General features: G+C 37.1%; 1 protein-coding gene across 1 annotated transcript in view; it reads left to right on the top strand.

Annotated features, from left to right (window-relative positions):
• The first annotated feature begins 6,065 nt into the window (after window positions 1-6,065).
• Window positions 6,066-20,361, top strand: part of ube2v1 (ubiquitin-conjugating enzyme E2 variant 1) — a 28,608-nt gene continuing 14,312 nt past the window's right edge. Inside the window, exon 1 of the mRNA XM_016240968.1 lies at window positions 6,066-6,161. Coding sequence (XP_016096454.1) covers window positions 6,092-6,161 — 70 coding nt within the window. The 5' untranslated portion in view covers window positions 6,066-6,091. The remainder of the gene's footprint in view (window positions 6,162-20,361) is intronic.

The raw sequence follows: 20,361 nt of genomic DNA on the forward strand, positions 1-20,361 counted from the left end.
CAAATAAACTTGAATTGAATTTAATATTGGTTTGAGATCTGGTGAACGGAGGCCATTTGATCTCATTGTCATGTTCAAGAAACCAGTTTGAGATGATTGGAGCTTTGTGCCATGGGGCATTATCTTGCTGGAAGTAGCCATCACAAGATGGGTACATTGTGATCATAAAGGGATGGACATGGTCAACAGCTCAGTGTTGTGCCATTTAAACAATACTCAATTGGTACTAAGGGGCCCAAAGTGTGCCAATATCCCCCACACTATTACACCACCAGCAACAGCCTGAACCATTGACGCAAGGCATCATGCTTTCATGTTGCCAAATTCTGACCCTACCATCCAAATGCTGCAACAGAAATCAACACTCATTGAAAAACCTTTTTCCAGTCTTCCCTTGTCGAATTTTGGTGAGCCTGTGCAAATCCTCAGTTTCTTGTTCTTAGCTGAGAGGACGGACACCCGGTGTGCTCTTTCAAGGTTTGACATGTTGTGCATTCAGAGATGCTCTTCTGTGTATCTCGGTTGCTGCAACAAGTGGTTATTTCAGTTACTGTTGCCTTTCTATCAGCTCAAACCAGCCTGGACATTCTCCTCTGACCTTTGGCATTAACAAGGCATTTTCACCCACAGAACTGCTGCTCACTGGATATTTTCTCTTTTTCTGACCGTTCTCTGTAAGTCCTTGAGATGGTTGTGCATGAAAATCAGTTCATTGTTGATTCTGGCCAGACAAACAAACATGGTGTGGTTTAATTCCAAGCAGCATCACGAGTCAGATTGTGGATTGATAACTTGATATCACAGTCTATTTTGATATTCTACATATTTTCAGCTGGCCAGAATTTTAAGATCGCAGTGGACATGAAGGACTATAATGCGATGAGAGCACTCTAAAACATGTAGTGCTTTATAAGTAATCAGCAAGATTATAAAATGTATGCAATGTTTAACAGAGATCCTAATATGGTCAGACTTCCTGGTTCTATTAAGAACTCTAGCTGCTGCATTTTTGACCAGCTGGAGTTTGTTTATTAAGTGCGCAGAGCAACCACCCAATAAAGCATTACAATAATCTAACCTTGAGGTCATGAATGCATGAATGTCATACTTTAGATATACTATACTTAGATATACTTAGATATGGTTTTACAAATATTAGAAACATGGCTTTCAAATTAAAGATTGCTAGCTATCTACATAGAAACCGGCTACGAATTGAAACAGATGACACAGCCTCAGGCTCAGACAACCCATAACAAACTGGCTGTGTGTTTTCTTTTCAGCTTTTCAAATAAATGCCAAAATAAAAAATAAAATAAAACAAAAATAAAATAAAATTGAAAATTTCATCCGATACCCCTTTTAAATAAATATTTAAGGTTGTGTTTGTTTTCTATTAAGAGTCAAAAAAGTAAGCATCTCTTTCATCTTCTTTAAGCATAAAATAGCAGCCATATCTTCATTTCTAGAAAAGAGCTATTGAATATGATAAGGAGTTGAGACAAATTGATTATTTACAAAGCAATCTTTTGTGGTAGAAGTGATAGTTCTTCCATATTTGTAACAAGGTGTTAATTTTGTGGTTTTGGCTAAATGGAGTATACACAAGACTAGATAATGATCTGATATATCAATGCTATAAACACTGATTCCATGCAACAATAATAAATCTAAAGTATGATTGCGACAATGAGTGGGTCCTGACATGTTTTCTAACTCCAATAGAGTTCAGAATGTCTATAAATGGTAATCCCAATATGTCTTTCATTATCTACATGGATATTAAAATCAACAAAAATTAAGACTTTATCTGCTGCCTGACCTAACTCAGATAGAAAATCAGCAAAATCTTTAATAGAGTCTGTATGATGCCCTGTATTCAGTAACCAGTAAAAATGCCAAAAAGGATTTATCATTTACACTTAGAGGATGTTATATAAAGCACCATCACTTCAAAATAAATTATAATTGAAACCATACCTCTGAGAAATACTGAAAATATTATTATAAATTGTAGTAACACCTTCCCCTTTACCTTTTGGATGCAGCACATGTTTATAACAGTAATTTTGAGGGTAGACTCGTTTAAAATGTAATTGTCTGGTTTTAGCCAGGTTTCTGTCAAACAGAGCACATATAGTTTATGATCTGTGATCATTTACCAAAAAAAAAAAGTAATTTTTTACTTTTTACGTGAAATTTCAACGGTCTCAAGATTGACTACTTGTTAAGGATGTCTTTGGATGTAAGTCACATTGCATCTCTTTCATTATTAATGTGGATCTTAATTTAACCAACAATTAAAACTCTTATCTGGGGTCCAGCTGACCCCATTTGAATTTTCCTTTATTTTTTAAAAGTGTTCCCTTCATTCCATGGGCATGAAATTCTGTGACTTTTCCTAAATAATCTATCTAAACACACACACAAAATCGGGACTTGATTTGGTTGTTCTAAAGGTGTGTAAAAAAAATCACCGTTAAAGGTCATTGGGGTCAGATTGACCCCACATTGAAAATGAATGGGAAAATGTAAAAATTTATTTATTTTTTCATTTCATTTGTCAAAATAAATAAATAAATCAAGTATAAATCTGAAAATTTCTGCATTTAAATAAAGGTCTGGTCCTAGACCATAAACACAAAGTGGAACGAACTTTCTATCTCATACACACACACACACACACACACACAAACACATACATGTGTGTGACTGCAACAGAGAGCATTTTTATAGAAATTGCCAAATAAAATCAACAAAACTGGCATAAATCTGAAAAATGTCCATATATAAATTAAGGACTAATACTAGAGCACAAAGGCAACATGGAACAAGCATGTTCACTCTCTCTCTCACACACACACACACACACACACACACACACGCAGGTGTCTGGGGCATTTTTTTGATTTTGGCAAATAAAATCAGACATAAATGCACAACAGTGTGAAGGGGTAGACATAATACACCACACACACACACACACACACACAGAAAGAGAGGGAAAAGGGCATATAAAAGAAAGATGAAAGGCAGCTAACCTTTTGCACTCTGAGAAAGTTTACTGTTTGATGAAAGAGCTGCAGCAGTATTTTGAAAACATCTCACAGTTAGGGTATAAAAGTGGCTGTCTGGGTCCTGCACTGAGCTCATTCTGTGGCAGCACCATGGCCAAAAGGTACAGTCTTGAGGAGACCCTGGATTTCATACTGGATCAAAGTGACAGTGAAGAAGGCCCAGAGAACACTGAATCAGATAGTCCTGAGGACTTTACTACTGACACAGAAGATGAAACTGAGTTTGAACAGGATTACCAGGAATGTGAAGAGGAAGATTATGCAGTGTTTATTTGTGATAAATAATTTTCTAAAATAAATAGTATGTGATTACAGTCATGTCTTTTAGTGGTGACTTGTAACATTTCTGCAAATTTATGTATAATAATCATAAAAAAAACAGACAACAACAAAAATAAATACAAAAATACAGGTTTTTAAATGTATTTTAGAATGTTTAAATATATATTCACAAAATATATATATCATAAAGTTGTGAGGAGAAGTTGAAACATGAAGAAAACTGGACTTGAAACTGAACTGAAAATGAATGAATCCCTATGGACCTCTGCTGGATATATGTGGTCATTGCACTTTCTTTCTTTAACTATAATACCTAAAGATATTCCTCTAACCTGCAGATGGCAGTATTCTATCCCTAACACATAGGCCAATATCCAGAAACCGTTTATATTTAATTTAGGTCATAATTTAAGGGTTTTTGTCATAAAAAAATATATTTTTTATAAGCCAATTTATAGCATAGTTGAATATTTGTGCAGTACATAGGTAAAAAACTACCAAATATCCCCAAAACACAGCATAAATGTATAGCTGAGAAGTAAATAAAAAAAATTATATATAGTTTGTCATATAAAATTTTTTTATTTCCTTATACAATCGCTCTGTAAATGTTTGGGGTCTATCTGACCCCAAGGGACTTTAACGTTGCTCAAATCAGGGGACGATTAAAGGTTAAGCATTTGCTAGTATTAGTTGGACAGAAAATCTATGTAATGAGGAGTGGAGATCCATGTGTGGCTTAATTTATACAAGATCATTAAGACAGGTAGTAGACAGGGTTATTAGAGACAAGGCAAAAGCAGAGTCAGAGTACAGGCAGAGGGTCAGGGCAGGCAGCAAACACTACATACAAGAGTCCAAACAGCAGAGCAAGGAGATCGAGGCAGGCAGCAAGAATTTGTGAATCAAGGAACATTCCTTCCTTGGAAAAACGTTTAACAGGTCTCTACAAAGACCAAGAGCAACAAGGAAATGGACCAAGCTGTGAGTATAAGTTATGATTAACAGGGCAGTATATTTTTTTAGAGGGTGTCATTTAACTATCGTTCATGCATTTCTCTCTCCTGCACCCATAACTCAGATTATTCCTCATTGTCTTTCTCTCTCGGTCTCATACATCCTACAACTCAGAATTAAGTGCTCCGCTGACTCCTTAACATCTGCTTTACCAATACTAATTTGCATTTCATATGCAAATTAGTGAACACTCTCAATAATGAACACAAAATTGAATGAACACACTCAGTTATGTCCTCTATGGCACAAACATGTAACTCAACCATCTTGAGCAAGAGCAGAAGACCCATGGAGCTTCAAAAAGTTATTTATATTCTAAAATAATTCATTTAATTTTATTTGATCTGATCTGATTTTATTCTTCGTCCACTTCCTCTGCCATAAAAGTTTCTTGACCAAACGGCAATGAGACATCAAAATGTGTATTATGTCACAGACATTTAGCAAGAGCAGAGAGATTTTTCTGACACCAGGTGGTGGTATAATATGTGAATTTAGTTTGCTGTTTGGCATTAAATTTTTTCCCATTTCTGTCTCAACTAGTTTTTGGCTGTTTTTCTGATTTTCACAAAAACTTGCATAGAGACTCTCCAGGAAAATAATTTGTCAAATCATCCCACAAAATAAAAATAAAAATAAAAAAATAAACCAGGAATGTTCAATCCTGCAGTCAGCTCCAACACTAACACACCTAAACCAGTTAAGCAAGGTCTTCAAAAAACTTTCAGGCAGACCTGTTGGTGCAGGTTAGAGCTAAACAGGACTTTGGCCCACGTGATTGACCCATTTACTTTTTACTGCACAATTGTGTTTATATATATTATATATATATGGAATGACCTGCCCAACTCGATCCGAGCAGATGAGTCTTTAGCCATCTTCAAGAAATGGCTAAGACATTTTAAGTCCATCTACACTTGACCCTCTTGCAGTATCTATTCTATTTCCATTTTAACTACTTGTTTTCTTTTTATTTATTATACAAAAATTACCCTCTGAAACACTCTCTATTCTATTAACTTGTTTTCTTTTTATTTATTAAAAATTGACCCCTTTAACACTAGCGTTCCATATTCTTTTTCTATTCTGTCTGCTTGTTTTCTTTTAATTTATTATGAAAAATAAATAAATAAATAAATAAAAACTTGCTACGTGTACTGCGTTAGACTAACTGGGACTTGTCACAGCACTTACATATTATTGCTCTTTTGTTGGTTTTGATTTCTTCTATTGTCCTCATTTGTAAGTTGCTTTGGATAAAAACATCTGCTAAATGACTAAATGTAAATGTAAATTAAATCACTTGTTCACATTTACATTTCCTCTGGCTATTTTAAACAATTATGACTTTGCATTACATTTATTTATTTCTACACTAGGCCTATAGCCTCCTGCATTAAAAATAAATGAATTAATAAAAAAAATACATAAAAAATCAACTTAAAATTAAATAATTATTTTGATACCAACCTCTTATCTTACTCAGCATATTGGGTGCTTTCATTTTTTTGTGTTTTTTATTTATTCATATATTTTTTTACTCTTGCCTTTCAATAACTTTACCAAATAATAATAAATAAAATAAAAAATATATAGAAATAAAACTGAAGTACATTTACTAACTTTACTACAGATGCAGGAGTATATAAAGAGTAATAAAGGCACTGGAGTGAACTTCAGTATCCAGGTTCTCTGATTATTAACATGCATAATTCATGAGGCGATTGTTCACAGTTGGCGCGTCTCCGCTGCTGAGCAACAAGATGGCGGCCGCCGCCGGATCAGGTAAATTTGTGAAAAACTGCCTTTGCATTTGATCATTTTTTCTTTCGTATCCAAAACGAGTTTTATGAAATGATAAAACGCGGAAGAAATATACTTTCATTGAAGTATTCACTCTTGTGGCTGTGTTTAGCGTCTCAGCATTCTTGTGGGTGTGTTTGCACAGCATTAGCCTGTCAAAGCAGTGACATTTATCGCGTTTAATGTCGATGTTGCTTATTTTTGAGTCTGTTTTAAATAGTTTAGGATCCATATACATCGTCCTTAATATATATATATATATATATATATATATATATGGATTAAAGGACAACGGGATTTTAATATAATCTGACGATTCTGTTGATTAGCCATGTAGCTTGTTCAACTGCAGCGTCATGATAGAGAAACAACACAATACATTGGCTGTGTCTCAAAGCCTTGTGGCTGCCTAGCTAGACTGCAGTTGTGTGGACCACAGGCGCGGTCCGTGTCAGTTGTTGTTTTAAACATGCTTTCCTTGTTGGCAGTTCGTTAGGTTTAAGAATATTTTTACTAAAATGCCGTATAGGTAACGTTAGGCATCTCGCCCGTTGACTTTAGTGATGTTGCAAACCTAACATTTCACAATGTCTTCCATTTTTAGCACAATAGCTAACTTTAATAATGTCAGTTCCTTTGCGGACCTCTTGTGGTAAATGTAAAGTACATTCTTACTATTTTATCATTTATCACATTCTTTAACTCACGTGGTTTGTAGCACATAACATACACCTTTCAAAAATAAGGTGACATTATTATACACTAAAGCCCACATCTATTAAAATATATTTTAAAAATGGCCTTTTCTCTTTGTATGCACATGCATGTTATTGTTAATCGACCTTTTTGGGAGCTAACATTAATCATTTGCTCGTGTTATAGAGTGCAGCAGTAGTGGAGGTAACGAATTACAACTACTCGCGTTACTGTAAGTCGTTTTTTTTCGGGTACTTTTCTGAGTATATTTTTAAAGCTGTACTTTTACTTGTGCTTAAGTACAAATTAAGCAAAATAATCTTCTTCGTTACTTTTAAATCATAGTTTGTTACCGAGTACGCCCACAATTTGAATTAATATTCAAACCTTTGATGGCACTTCAGTAGCCAATAAAGATATCCCAACGTAAACGGACCTATATCGGCAAAATATTCTCTCTCTCTCTCTCTCTCTCTCTCTCTCTCTCTCTCTCGACACGGAAGTGACTTAAACTGTCATACATCGACTGGCCGCTAGAGGCTGGCTGCAAAAGGGAGTCAATCCCATAGACTCCCCATGCTAAAATGCCCAACTTTACAGCAGAAAAAAACATGTTTACAGCCTGGTTCAAAAAATTATTTTGGTCTATATAGCTAATTTTGCCCTTCATGACAACTCATCTGTTTAAATTATATTAAGCCTTAAAGATATCCCAACGTAAACGGACCTATATCGGCAAAATATTCTCTCTCTCTCTCTCTCTCTCTCTCTCGACACGGAAGTGACTTAAACTGTCATGCATCGACTGGCCGCTAGAGGCTGGCTGCAAAAGGGAGTCAATCCCATAGACTCCCCATGCTAAAATGCCCAACTTTACAGCAGAAAAAAACATGTTTACAGCCTGGTTCAAAAAATTATTTTGGTCTATATAGCTAATTTTGCCCTTCATGACAACTCATCTGTTTAAATTATATTAAGCCTTAAAGTTCTGCATAATTAAGGGCATGGGCACTTGAGTGACAGGTGGATTGCCGCTGCTGTCACCACTGTCGAGCTAGGTGGGCGTGGTTTCAGCAACCAGCTCCCGCCTCTTTACCCATTTTCGATTATCCGGGAGTGACGCGCGGTGACGTGCTGCATGCCGGCTCCGCCTACTTTAGGCTTCAAAAACGCTCTTCCGAAACCTACGGGTGACGTCACGGACACTATGTCCATTGCAGTGATGGGCAAACTTGGCCCTTCCAGGCCACTTTCCTGCAGAGATTTGATCCAACCCTGATATGACTCACCTGCCTGTAGCCTTCTAGTAGTCTTGAAGACAATGATTATAGCTTGGAGCTACCCTCTGAAGGAAAATGACCTGGAAGGGCCAAGCTTGCCCACCCCTGGTCTATGGTATATACTAGTGCTTTAATTATACCGGTTTCACGGGTGACCGGGTGTTAACCATATTTTCTACTGATTGAGAGAGGAAATACTGCAGTATATTGACTTAGAATGCCCTATTTTACTGTCATGATGAGTGAATATTGTCAAAAAATACCACACTAAATAGTGACTAAACACGACCCCTTTTAATACATGTTAACCAGGAGTCATTCTCATTTATAATCGTGGCATCGTCTGATAAAATCAACATGCATCTACACTAAAGAGCGGCTATGCGGTTGTTTTGGCTATATTACTTTTTTGTCTCATGCAGCGCACTGCCTGCGTCTGAGTGATTAAAAAAACAACAAACAAAAAAGTGCATGTGATATTAACAGACGAACTACGCTCATTTATAATTCCAAACAATCGGTAAGCGACAGGTGCTAGGAAACGCTGTTTTGTACTCATTTATTGAGGAGTCGGCTGCGGTGCTTCTCTGCCGCTCACTGCACAGAACAGATGCCGAGAGAGGTGACACTTCTCCAGGAAAGTCAGACCTCGCGTTCGCGGGACAGCACTGGCGAAATCTTCCAACTGAACCATAGCTAAGGTTTATCCAAAAAATAAGGTTTGTAACCATAGATTTATGAATATTCTATGGAAAAAAGACGCTAAAAGGGTCTGAAAGTGGCTAAATCTAGTGCTAAAGTGTGTGTGTGTGTGTGTGTGTGACTCTCTCGGCGGTGGATATTTGTGGCGGTCAATGTGGATATTGTGGATGAGTTCTTCTGTGTCATCACGTTCTATTAGTTCTACAGCTTCAGTTTCAGAACTTTCATGCTTAGTAACACATACAGCTGTTCCCTCACCACAGTGCAACAGTGAAAAGGGACCCCTTTCAAACGGTGTCACGTTCCGAATGTTGTTTTAACGAATAACGGTATTGCGGTATTTAAAAAATTAATATCATAACAAAAATACACCGGTATTCGGTATGAACCGGTATACCGCCCAGCACTAGTATATACACGTATATACCGAATATACACTGACACAAGCTGCGTCTCTCTCTCCTCTCCGACAGTGAGTTTGACATGCGTCCACCTTCTGCCAATTACAGAGTCTGAATGTCTGCGCGGGGATTGCAGGTATTCCGCATAATTTTAATCATTCCCGCACAAATGTGGCGAGCGCTTTATTGTAACATGAGAACACTGTCATGTAATCGCAGAAAACTGGATGCGAGCTCTCAAATAGGCCTAACTTATACAAATGAACTGTCTATCTGCTTGTGCGCACTCAGACTGTGTGCAATAGCGATCTATCCGTGCTTTTAAATTATTTCTCTTTGCTCCTGGATTAAACATTGTGAAGAATAGATCCACGCCTGACCGATGAAAATGTTACTGCAAATTGTATTGGCTGTTAGTGAAATGCACCAGAAAGTCTTTCAACAATCAAAGATGGAACTTTAATTTCTTTACAATGTAAGTATGCTAGAAATTTTCTGGTATTGGATATTTGTATTTGTACATATAATATCGTAGTCTGTCTAACTGCATCACTACATTGTACAGTCATTACAGGTCAAAGCCATCTGATGTTCCATTTATCTAAATAAACAACATATATGGCTCTTAAAACACTGCCTATGAAAATTCAGTATTGTCATATTTCGAATACCTCAACTGAATTGAGGTCATTTGTTTTATAATTTTATTACCGACTGTGTACTTGTCCTTTTTTGTAAATTCAGTTCAGTTTGAAATAAAATTTGAAATCATGCTTCCTTTTGCTGTGAGCTTTTGCAACAGTTATCCTATTTTAAAGACACAAATACACAGAATGAGCAAATGTTTAAGATTGAGATTTTTGTAATGGTAATTGATCAATATATGTGTGTAAATAAAAGCCTATTAAAATCTGTTCATCATATAAAGTGAATGTGTCTTTTTAGAAGACTTGGATTAAAGTGGTCATATGATGCTGCTAAAAAGAACATTATTTGGTGTAGTGAAATGTTTATGCGGTTTAACGTTCAAAAAACACATTATTTTCCACATACTGTACATTGTTTCTCCTCTATGCCCCGCCTTTTTGAAACGCATCGATTTTTACAAAGCTCATCGGTCTGAAAAAGCGAGGTGTGCTGTGATTGGCCAGCTATCCAATGTGTTGTGATTGGCCGAATACTTCAAGCGTGAGAAGGAAATGTTACGCCCCTAACATACTGTTGATGCCGTGTCCGGCCGGAGCGACGAGACATAAACATTAAAACCCATTATAAACTAGGTATTTGTGGCATCCAGTGGGGACATAATTACTGATTATAATGACTTATACTGTCTTTTTACGTGTTGCATTGCATCGCGCCGCGTAAACATAAAACTCTGTCTGCATTTGTGATCGGAGAACCCCGGCTTAGCGTGAGCTGGACTCCGCTTTGTCCACGGTGAAAGTTGATGTATTCCCTCAGCGACCAGCACAGATCAGCTCTAGGCATGACGAGGCGGATATCATCCTGTTTTGGAAGACCAAACAAAGTAGTTTCGCTTTCACAACGAAACACACAGTGTCTTCAGGATATGGCTGCAGCGTCAACCATACTGCAGCGAGAATAAAAGTTACGCCTTCTTTCTTTGCGTGAACATTTGGGCGGCGTTATGCAAATCTTCCCAGATCGTGACGTAGGTATGTGGGGGCGTGTTAGAACGAGCCGTTTTAGGTAGGTGTGACTGACTCTGAACTTTTATAAAGAATATCTCTTTGGATTTGAGACTTTAGTCTTTGCAACTTTACAGATCTTCTTTATGCACCAAGAGCTTGTAACACTCCAAAGAGAAAGGAAAAATTGAAATCGCATCATATGACCCCTTTAAACCACTCAAAGCTTGAAAAACAATGGATGAACAAAAAAAAAAAATTGAGATTAAAATATCTATATGGCAGTATACAGTACGTGGAAGCTTTGCCAATGGTATTGAAAATGATTCATCATGAAATCAAAAATGACCCTACTTTTTTTTTAGTGCACATTACTAGTCTTGTGGTGAATAATTAAACCGTGGAAGTCAATACACTGGAAAAAAATAATAATAATAATTTTCCAACGTCATTATCTTTAATCCAAAACTGAAAATTTTGCGTCTGCTCTGGAATGACGTTCTGGCTCTGACGTCAGTTTGACGGCTTCGGGAAAATCCTCTTGTTAAGTCATGACGTAAGGACTGCTGTTTCCGGGTCCAAGCCTCTACTCATTTCACTTGAGAATACTAATTCAGCAGCCATTTATGAGCACTATTTAATTAATATTACATATTTAAGCTAAGCATTTAAAAAATTGCTGTGCACACTACAGTCTCCGTGCTCACAGTGTCTCAGATACCCTTTTTTTTTTGCTGAATCACTGTCTGGCCATCTGGGATTTCAGTATGGAGATAAAGGGGTTATAATTTTTCAGTATTACATGACACCCTGGGTGTATATTAGCACAGTTTAGTGTTTTCTTTGGGCGTCTGGCAGAGCGTTAGAACCCAGAGGTGTTGAAGTGTGATGTCAGACTAACAACGTAGCAGATATTCTTAACCACTTCTTTCCAAACGTGAATCTGCTGTGAGCAAGAGGTGGAGTGGAGGTGCACCACAATAAAGCCTCACCCTTTATTCAATCTGTTTCACTTGGGTTAAGGCTAGAAGGGATACATATGGCACTACTGGGCATGTGCACATCAATACGGTGTAATTTGTCACACTGTACAACAATAATTAATATTTTTTGAATTATTGTAAGGGGTAGGTGTAGACATTAATAAAAAACAATCTAATAGGTAGAAAATTCAGTTTAATTGTTAGTTTCCTGTCGGAGCTGTACCCCTTCTAGCCACAACCTTTCAATTGGAAATACATCATAACACTGCATGAAGTCAGTTGCAACTTCTGATTCACGGGTACTTTACTATTGATATTTATCAAGGTATTGAAGTTAGAAATTCCTGTATGATGACTAGGCATGGGCCAATTACCGGTTTCAAGGTATACCGCGATTTGAAAATTTGACGGTTTCAATACCGCTAACATTTTCCGTTATACCGTTCCTGCGGTATGCGCTGTTTTTCATGTCTCCTCAAAGACTGAAAGTGTAGGAATCCCTCAGGTTAAGTGCAGTGTAGAGAGTAACGTGACCCTCCTGTTGGTGCGAGCGAGCTGTCTTTCCTTTTTTTTTTTTTTTGTTGAAAATTAGCAGTCATTCATGTTCAAATTAATCTTCATACTACAACAATAAAAAAAAATAATAATAATTTTCTTTATAAAAAAGCATCAACAGCAACAACACTAATATTAACAATAAAAAAAATAAATGTCTAATGTTTTCAAATGGAGAAAATAAAGTACAGGAGTCATATCAACTTCATTTTAAACTACAGTTTTAGTAGGTTTATAAGCTGTTTAAATATCTACAGTATCAAGAATAGTTCACTGGATAATGTTAATTCACTGAATAATATTCTCTGGAATATTGGAATATAACAAACAAAACATCGTATTTTATTGCATTTCTCAACTGGAATGTTATATCAGAATTATTAATAATGTTTTTGTCCTTCTAGATCAACGGTTCTCAATTCCAGTCCTCGCGTACCCCCGCTCTGCACATTTTGTATGTTTCTCTTATTACTTCAGACGTTTGTTATATTTGACTGACTGTAAGTGCCCTGCGAAGTGGACATTACCGGATATTCCTCCATGATTTCAGTTTGAAGGGAGCGTATATGTTCCATACAAAGGGCATTTAATTGTGCGAGACGTGAATTTAAATTGTACTTATTTACAGAGGTATATTATGTCCCTCTTCACACTTCTCTAGTAAGTTTCGTATGTGTGTGAAGATGCTGCAGGCAGCTGCGCAGTGCAGCGCAAATCTGTAAATTAATATTCCAAAGTGGAGTAAACTTCAATGGATTTCCCCTGCTCAGGGAGTAGGGAGCAATGGACACTGTGTAGGGACCATGTCAATCGGAACACAGTTCATGCACGGAGCTCACTTCTAACAAGATGATGATCTGAATCAGGTGTGTTAACAAAGAGAGACATGCAAAACATGCAGAGCGGGGGTAAGCGAGGACTGGAATTGAGAACCGCTGTTCTAGATTATGAAATGCCTGCTGACAGCGTGGTTTATCTATGCAGTTACACAGAACTATACTCAAACTGCGATCGCTCGCGGAGATAATAAATAATACATTTCTATAGAGTTTATTTAGATGTTTATTAGCGAAATATTGGTTATATAGTAAATGTTAATAGAATTTAGGGTATTTTAAATAAGTGAATCTTGTTACGTTACATGCGGTGGCCGTGCTGAGGCATTTCCTGAGCATCAACCACATCAACCCGGTGAGTGAACAGCAATATGAAAGCGGCTTCACGAGACTAACGATGAGCATAGACAACAGAGAGCGAATTCAATTCAGCGCTTTTATTTCCAACATGCGCTCATTCATGGCTGCATATTTAATTCAGGCAAAGTTACGTCTTTATTGGGACAGGACTTGACGGATTATTTTACATGACTCCGTGAGTTGGTCTCTATTTCTTAGAGCCAAGCTGCATAAACTACATATCAGGCTTTTATGTAATGCATCTAATTTGTGCATAAATGGCTGTTATGGTAAATAAAGTTTACTAACTACAGCAAATCAAGTACCTGCACCATGCCGTTGTTGTTGTCTCGTCTCCCCTCAGATGCGCTGCAATGGCGATCCTGCATGCAATTCTCAAAACACCCACAAGATGTCGGCGTTTATCGGTGAATCCGATATTACAAAACCGATATCCGATTATGGTAAAATGCTTAAATATCGGGGAAAATATCGGTAAATCGATATATCGGTCGATCGCTATAAATGATATGTATATGAATTATATAACTAAAATTAAATAACTGTAATTACAGATTTGGGTTAAATAAAGATGTCAGTCTTTATTTTTCTTCTTTTTAGGAAACAAATCAAAGAAAAAATAAACAAATTCTACTGTTCCTAACATTATGTATGTTGCTCAAAAACAAAATATATTGTGTTCAGCGGAAATTTTTTTTTTTTTTACCCAGACATTTAAAAATAACACATTTTAGAGCTGTAATGACAATATCGTGCAACCGTGATATTTTTGGTTAAGGTTATCATACCGTCAAAATCTCATACCAGCCCATGCCTAATCATGACCACTAATTCATGTACTTTGTCAATAAAATAAAAGTGGATTTTGGTTAAGGTTATCATACCGTCAAAATCTCATACCAGCCCATGCCTAATCATGACCACTAATTCATGTACTTTGTCAATAAAATAAAAGTGGATTTTGTTCTTAGTAGCTATTATCCACATAGATCTTTGATGTGAATTAATGTTTTTTGGTAATTCATTAAATATCACTGGCTAAAAAGTAACTAGTACTCGGAGTAGTTTTTGAGAAGAGTACTTTGTACTTTTACATAAGTACTGTTTTGGCACCAGTACTTTTGCTTGTAATTGAGTATTATTTCAGCAAGGTAACAGTACTTAAGTACCAATTTTCAGTACTCTTTCCACCACTGGTTTTTGGTAGTAAAAATGCCGTTCTTTTTCTTCATAGTGGAAGTGATTTTCAGTGTTAATTTATAAACATTTAAAACATACCTACTAGGGTTGGGTACCGAACTCAGTACTTTTAAGGGTACCGACCGAATTTCGTCGGTACTACTGAGTACCGATACAGATTCACGTTAAATCAGTCGGTGCCAAATTTCGGTACCCGAGAACGCGTCTGGGCGCATGCTACAGAGAGAGAAAGAGAGACCCTGTGACGTGAGGTCACCCCTGCAACTTGTTCAAACAACACACAGGGCAAGCTGACATGTTGTGAAGTGTGGTTACATTTCAAGGTCTATATGGTTTCTGCGAAAATGCGGACGGGATTGTGGAGTCCATTCATAAAAATGTAATTTACTCTATAGCGCGGAATGCCACGAATTCGTTGATTTTGGATGAATAAATCAAAAGTAGCCACTGCCACTTAATTCGATTCGCGTATGAACTAGTGTCTGTGACTATTAAAATGCAAAAAGACGGTTTCAATATGAATCCTGCATGTTCCGCTTGCCTCTGTATGTATGAATGGCTGAAACGCAGTTTTGTTTACTACACAAATACTGAAGCACGCGTGACGCTCGCGGTGATTTTCGGCCTCTGCGTATCACTATATGACGGCATGAACACGAAAACTTAATCTCCAGAGCTGTTGTGAAAGTCACTTCATTTTACGGTTTCATTTGAGAAAACTAGCATCATCATACTGTATACACACACACACAAACTTCATGGCAACCTGTCAAAATAAAAGTACGGTTTAACATGTAACAGAAATATATTGCTCTTGTATTACTTTTGTAAAGTATAATGTACATCTTTAAATATTCCATTTTCTATCTAATTTAAATAAAACAATTAAATGATAAAAAAAATTACAACCAGATTAATCACTTAATTGTAGAAAAAATAATAAAAGCCTATTAAAAAAATGTTTTAAAGGAATATTCACACAATTTGTCTTCCAGTAATTTCAACAGTAAACCTCAATTTGTTTGCCAAAAAATAAAAGGGTTTAATTTTCATTTGATTTGAAATAAATGTTTAATGCCTTCATTTTGATTTTCAGACAAATTTAAAATAATTTCTAGGGGGGGAAAAAAAGAAAAGTTTGTAGGGCCCTATTGTTCAAAATGTTGAAATTGAGACTTTTGGACTTATTTTTTCACTGAAATGTTTTTGTAATTACACAGTAAAGTACCGAAAAAAGGTACCATTAGGTACCAATACCGGTTAAAATGTAAACGGTACCCAACCCTAATACCTACTGTGAGATACGAGGTTGTTAACTGATGCTATATGTTTTTGTTGAGGACATTTCAATTTTTAATTTATTTAACAGTGGAATTCCCTGTGAAAAACAACGTGATTCTGCAAATAAATCTCCACCAATCTCTTATTGATCCAAGTAATAGATCCAATCTCTTAATCGATACGAATCTAAGTAAATTGCACCAAAATATTTACGCGAATGACGTAATAGATTTAGTCTCCCCATGCTGACACACACTATTTAAATATTTGTGTATATATACTATGCATATTTTGCAATAAATGTAAAATATATAGTTTACACAGTCAACATCTTTAAATCAATAGTTTTATATAAATCCATTACTTTTAATTTGATTGTCATTTGCAAGTCTTGTATCTTTTGTCTTTTTGTCCAGTTTTTAAATATTTATTGCTTAAAATCTTCACAAAGTTTAAGTTGTAGTTCACCACGTAGCGGGTTTGCTACTTTGCTTGGATAATGGCTTATAACTCTTAAAGATCATTTTAAAATCCCTATGGGAAAAAAAATTCTTCCAGAATCTAGGCCACTGGAAAAAGTGTGCAGGTGTTGTTGCACTCCTTTGTGGCTCATATTTTGCTACTGAAGAAGTCACTGATTGACTATTGTTATTTATTGAGGTTGTCATATTTCAGGCCAAGTACCACTGATCAAATCTAAGTATTCAAGTACCGCCTCGTCCCCACCATTTCCCACAGTTCACTCTAAACTTTTTTCAGCATAGAAATTAATTTGAGCACAAGCTGTCAATCACACAACATATCAAAAACACATACACCACAATAGTAACATTAGTTCATTGCTCCATGCCGATAGTTTTTCCGTGTCCATTGCTGGTGCGGCTGAAAAGGTCCGCTGTCATTATACAGTACGAGAGCGAGAGCAGCCTCTAGAGGCGGAATCACTGACGCCGCATGCTGTTTGTTTTGACACATGAGGCAGTGTGCTGCACAGAAGGGGACACTTTACATGCTGATTTAAAACGGACAACAAAACCATATGTACACTGTATACTACAGTATGTTTTCATATCATTATAAAGTAATTAATTTGTTGACTAGATGCTGCATTAGTAGAGAAAGGACAGCAGTATGTTTGCCATCAAGGCTGAGAGGACGAGAACATTATTAATACCTCGGGTGGTTAAAACAATGTGAACAAAACACACGCAAGTTTGACACAAATGCTTAATGTCACGAGACTCACGACTATTACCATCTATCTGAGTTAGTTTATATCCAGCTGGTCACGTTAATGCAGTGGTTCCCCAAAGTGACCTCCTTACTGAAGTGAAAGGGTTGGCTGGTGTGATCTTGTGAACGCGGCGGCGGATCTCCACCAAATTCGGGGGATCCTTTCAGCTTAAGGAGCCTTCTCAAACGCCACCTTCCCCAAGTAGGACCCGGGGGGCTATCGATGCGGGGGTGGTCTCATTCGAAAGGGGGCCTCAAGACGTACACTCGATTCAGCGTTCGAGAGGGCTCCTCGAGCTGAAGGAATCCCCCGAATTTGGTGTGGATCCACGGCGCCATTACAGAAATATGGCGGTTAAAATTTTCTATGGTATACACTTAAGCTTTATCGCCAGTAGCAAACAATGGAATTACTTTGTAATTGCACCATTTACAAGCATTTTATCTGCGTTTTTTTTTTTTCCATATTGGTGGCATATCTGCGACTGGTTCATATCGGCCGATAAAATCGGCAGACCGATAAATCGGTCGGGCTTTAATATAATAAGACACCATAGGGCTGTTAACCAATCAAATGAAATCAGTATTAACAAAACCATTCTTTCCACTGCAGCTGAAGAGGCATTTAGATTTTACACAAAGTTTAATGAAGCTGAAATGTAGCATGAATGCATTTACACTGCAAAATTACAACTGCATAAATGTTATGAGCTTAATGTTTTAAACCAGTTTTTTTTTTTTTTTTTAGATATACAAATATGAAATGTTGGAAAAAATGCAATAAGCTACTTTTAAATATAAAAGTAAACCGCCAGTAGGTGGCAGGAAGTGTGTGTCTCATTGAGGCGTTCATTCAAACGATTTGTTCAGATGTCTGATTAGGCCTGGTCGATAAATCAACGGTACTCCTTCGATAACGATATAAAAAATGTTCGATATAGGCACGTGCTCTGAGTGACGCAGACTGCACTGTAGGAAACTTTTTCCTCGTCGAAGCAGAAAACCTGGAGACGTTGGGATATCTTTCATACAGAAGTCACTCTTTATTGAGGACTCGCTGTGCGTCGCTGCAGTCATCCAAGTCTGACTATAGCTCAGCACAGTAGAGTTTATATACATTTTAAGGGGGCGGGATTCATTCAGTGGAGGTGGAGACAATCTAAACAAAGCATGCAAATGCAATACAGGAATCAGCCCGTTACCGGAATTTCTCCAGCCCTGATCTCATCAGCATAACAGTGTCATTCAAATGCATAGGTGCTAATCCAATCAGTCTGACAGTCCTAATACAATCAGCATAACTACTCAAAGACTGGGGCAGAGGCACCAAGAGCCATTACAAACAAAAGGTGATCGTCTCAGTAATCTGGTTCATTTTACTAACAATAAGAGAACAGGAACAGACAGGAACCTCTTGCCACACCTTGCTTAAGACAATCATTTGTCCGATGCAATTCTTAAATTTGTAATCCCACAGCACACACATGCTGAATTGAGTGCTCTGCCTGCCTGTGATGAGGAGATTGTGAATAAAAAAATGAATATTAGTCTAATTTAAAATAAACATTTGCATTTTAATGCAATCAAATGTTAGGAGTGCGTCAGGGAGCGTCATCAGTGGAGCACAAGATGCGGGGATGTAAGTGATGTTGTTGCATTTTAATGTTTTGTTAGTCTAACCCACAAGATGCGCAGTTGCTGCATTATGCATTCAAAATATTAGAGAAATATAGAAGCTCAATGCGGAGAAGATCTTGCCATTCACACAGAACGCAAATTCAGCGCATTTTTTAGACGGACAAATATGACTGCTGCACTCGCGTCTCACACGAGAGATGTAGCCATGCAAAGTTAAAACAGTTTAAACTTTTAGAAAACACGTCGCAAATTTTTGGAGGTTTATTCCTGTTCACTGCATCTCATATGTTTTTAAATACAATCTGAGTGAGTGGCGCCTTCCTGTGGCCTCGGAGACGAGCCAAAAGTTTCCTTAAAGGGGACATAGGATGCCCATTTTCCACAAGTTGATATGATTCTTTAGGGTCTTAATGAAAAGTCTGTAACATAGTTTGGTTAAAATTTCTCAATGGTAGTATTAAAAAAACACCTTTTTTTACCCTGTCAAAAACCGCTCTTTTCAGATCAAGACGTTTTTGTATTTTCCTTTAAATGTTAATGAGTTCTGCTGACCCCACCCTTCTCTTCCGAGCTGCTCTCAGAGAGACCGTTTACTTCAGCCGCATTCATCGTGAAACTTGCTAATTAGCACATCATTAGGAAAGGTGATTTGCAAAGATTAATTACAAAACATTATACTCACTACTTCTGTAGATGAGGCTGGATCACGAATGATTCGCGCGAACATAGACGCATTTATGTAGATCGGGGGGCGCATTCCCTTCAGAAACAAACGTAATCCACTGCGTCTTCAGCGGCTCACATGTCGGTGAGTAAGCAACGACTGCTTGGTTCATTATTACATCCAGCAACAGAGCACCTGAATCGCTTAGGAGTCATTCTTGTCTACATCTGCTCTGGCGGTGAAACAATGGTGGACTGAATGACAGCTCACTCAGGGCGGAGCTAAGGTAAGACACCAGTCCAGTCTGTGCTGAAACGCTACTGTCAATCAAACTATCGTGGGAGGGGCCTGTCTGTGTGAGGGCACACAGACACGCATCTGAGATCGGCTCGATTTGAGAAAGGGGAAAACATTTAACGAGATTTAAAAAATAAATAAATAAACACTGGGTGGATTTTTATCATTATAGGGTAGTTGTGTACACACACTGCCAACACATTTAAGTTCAAACAACTTGTAAAAGTGCATGTAGCATCCTGTGACCCCTTTAAGGCCTATTTAATCGGCATATAAAACATTAGAAATTAGATATTTGTTTAATTTTTATTGTGTGTTTGACTGTTAAAACTAAAAATATTTGTTGTTTGTCTCAATAAATTGGGTTAATTTAAAAATAGTGGTTAATAAAAAAAAAATTATAT

The sequence above is a fragment of the Sinocyclocheilus grahami genome, unplaced genomic scaffold (genome assembly GCF_001515645.1).
Source record: "Sinocyclocheilus grahami isolate Dianchi unplaced genomic scaffold, SAMN03320097.WGS_v1.1 scaffold606.1, whole genome shotgun sequence".
NCBI classification, from domain to species: Eukaryota; Metazoa; Chordata; class Actinopteri; order Cypriniformes; family Cyprinidae; genus Sinocyclocheilus; species Sinocyclocheilus grahami.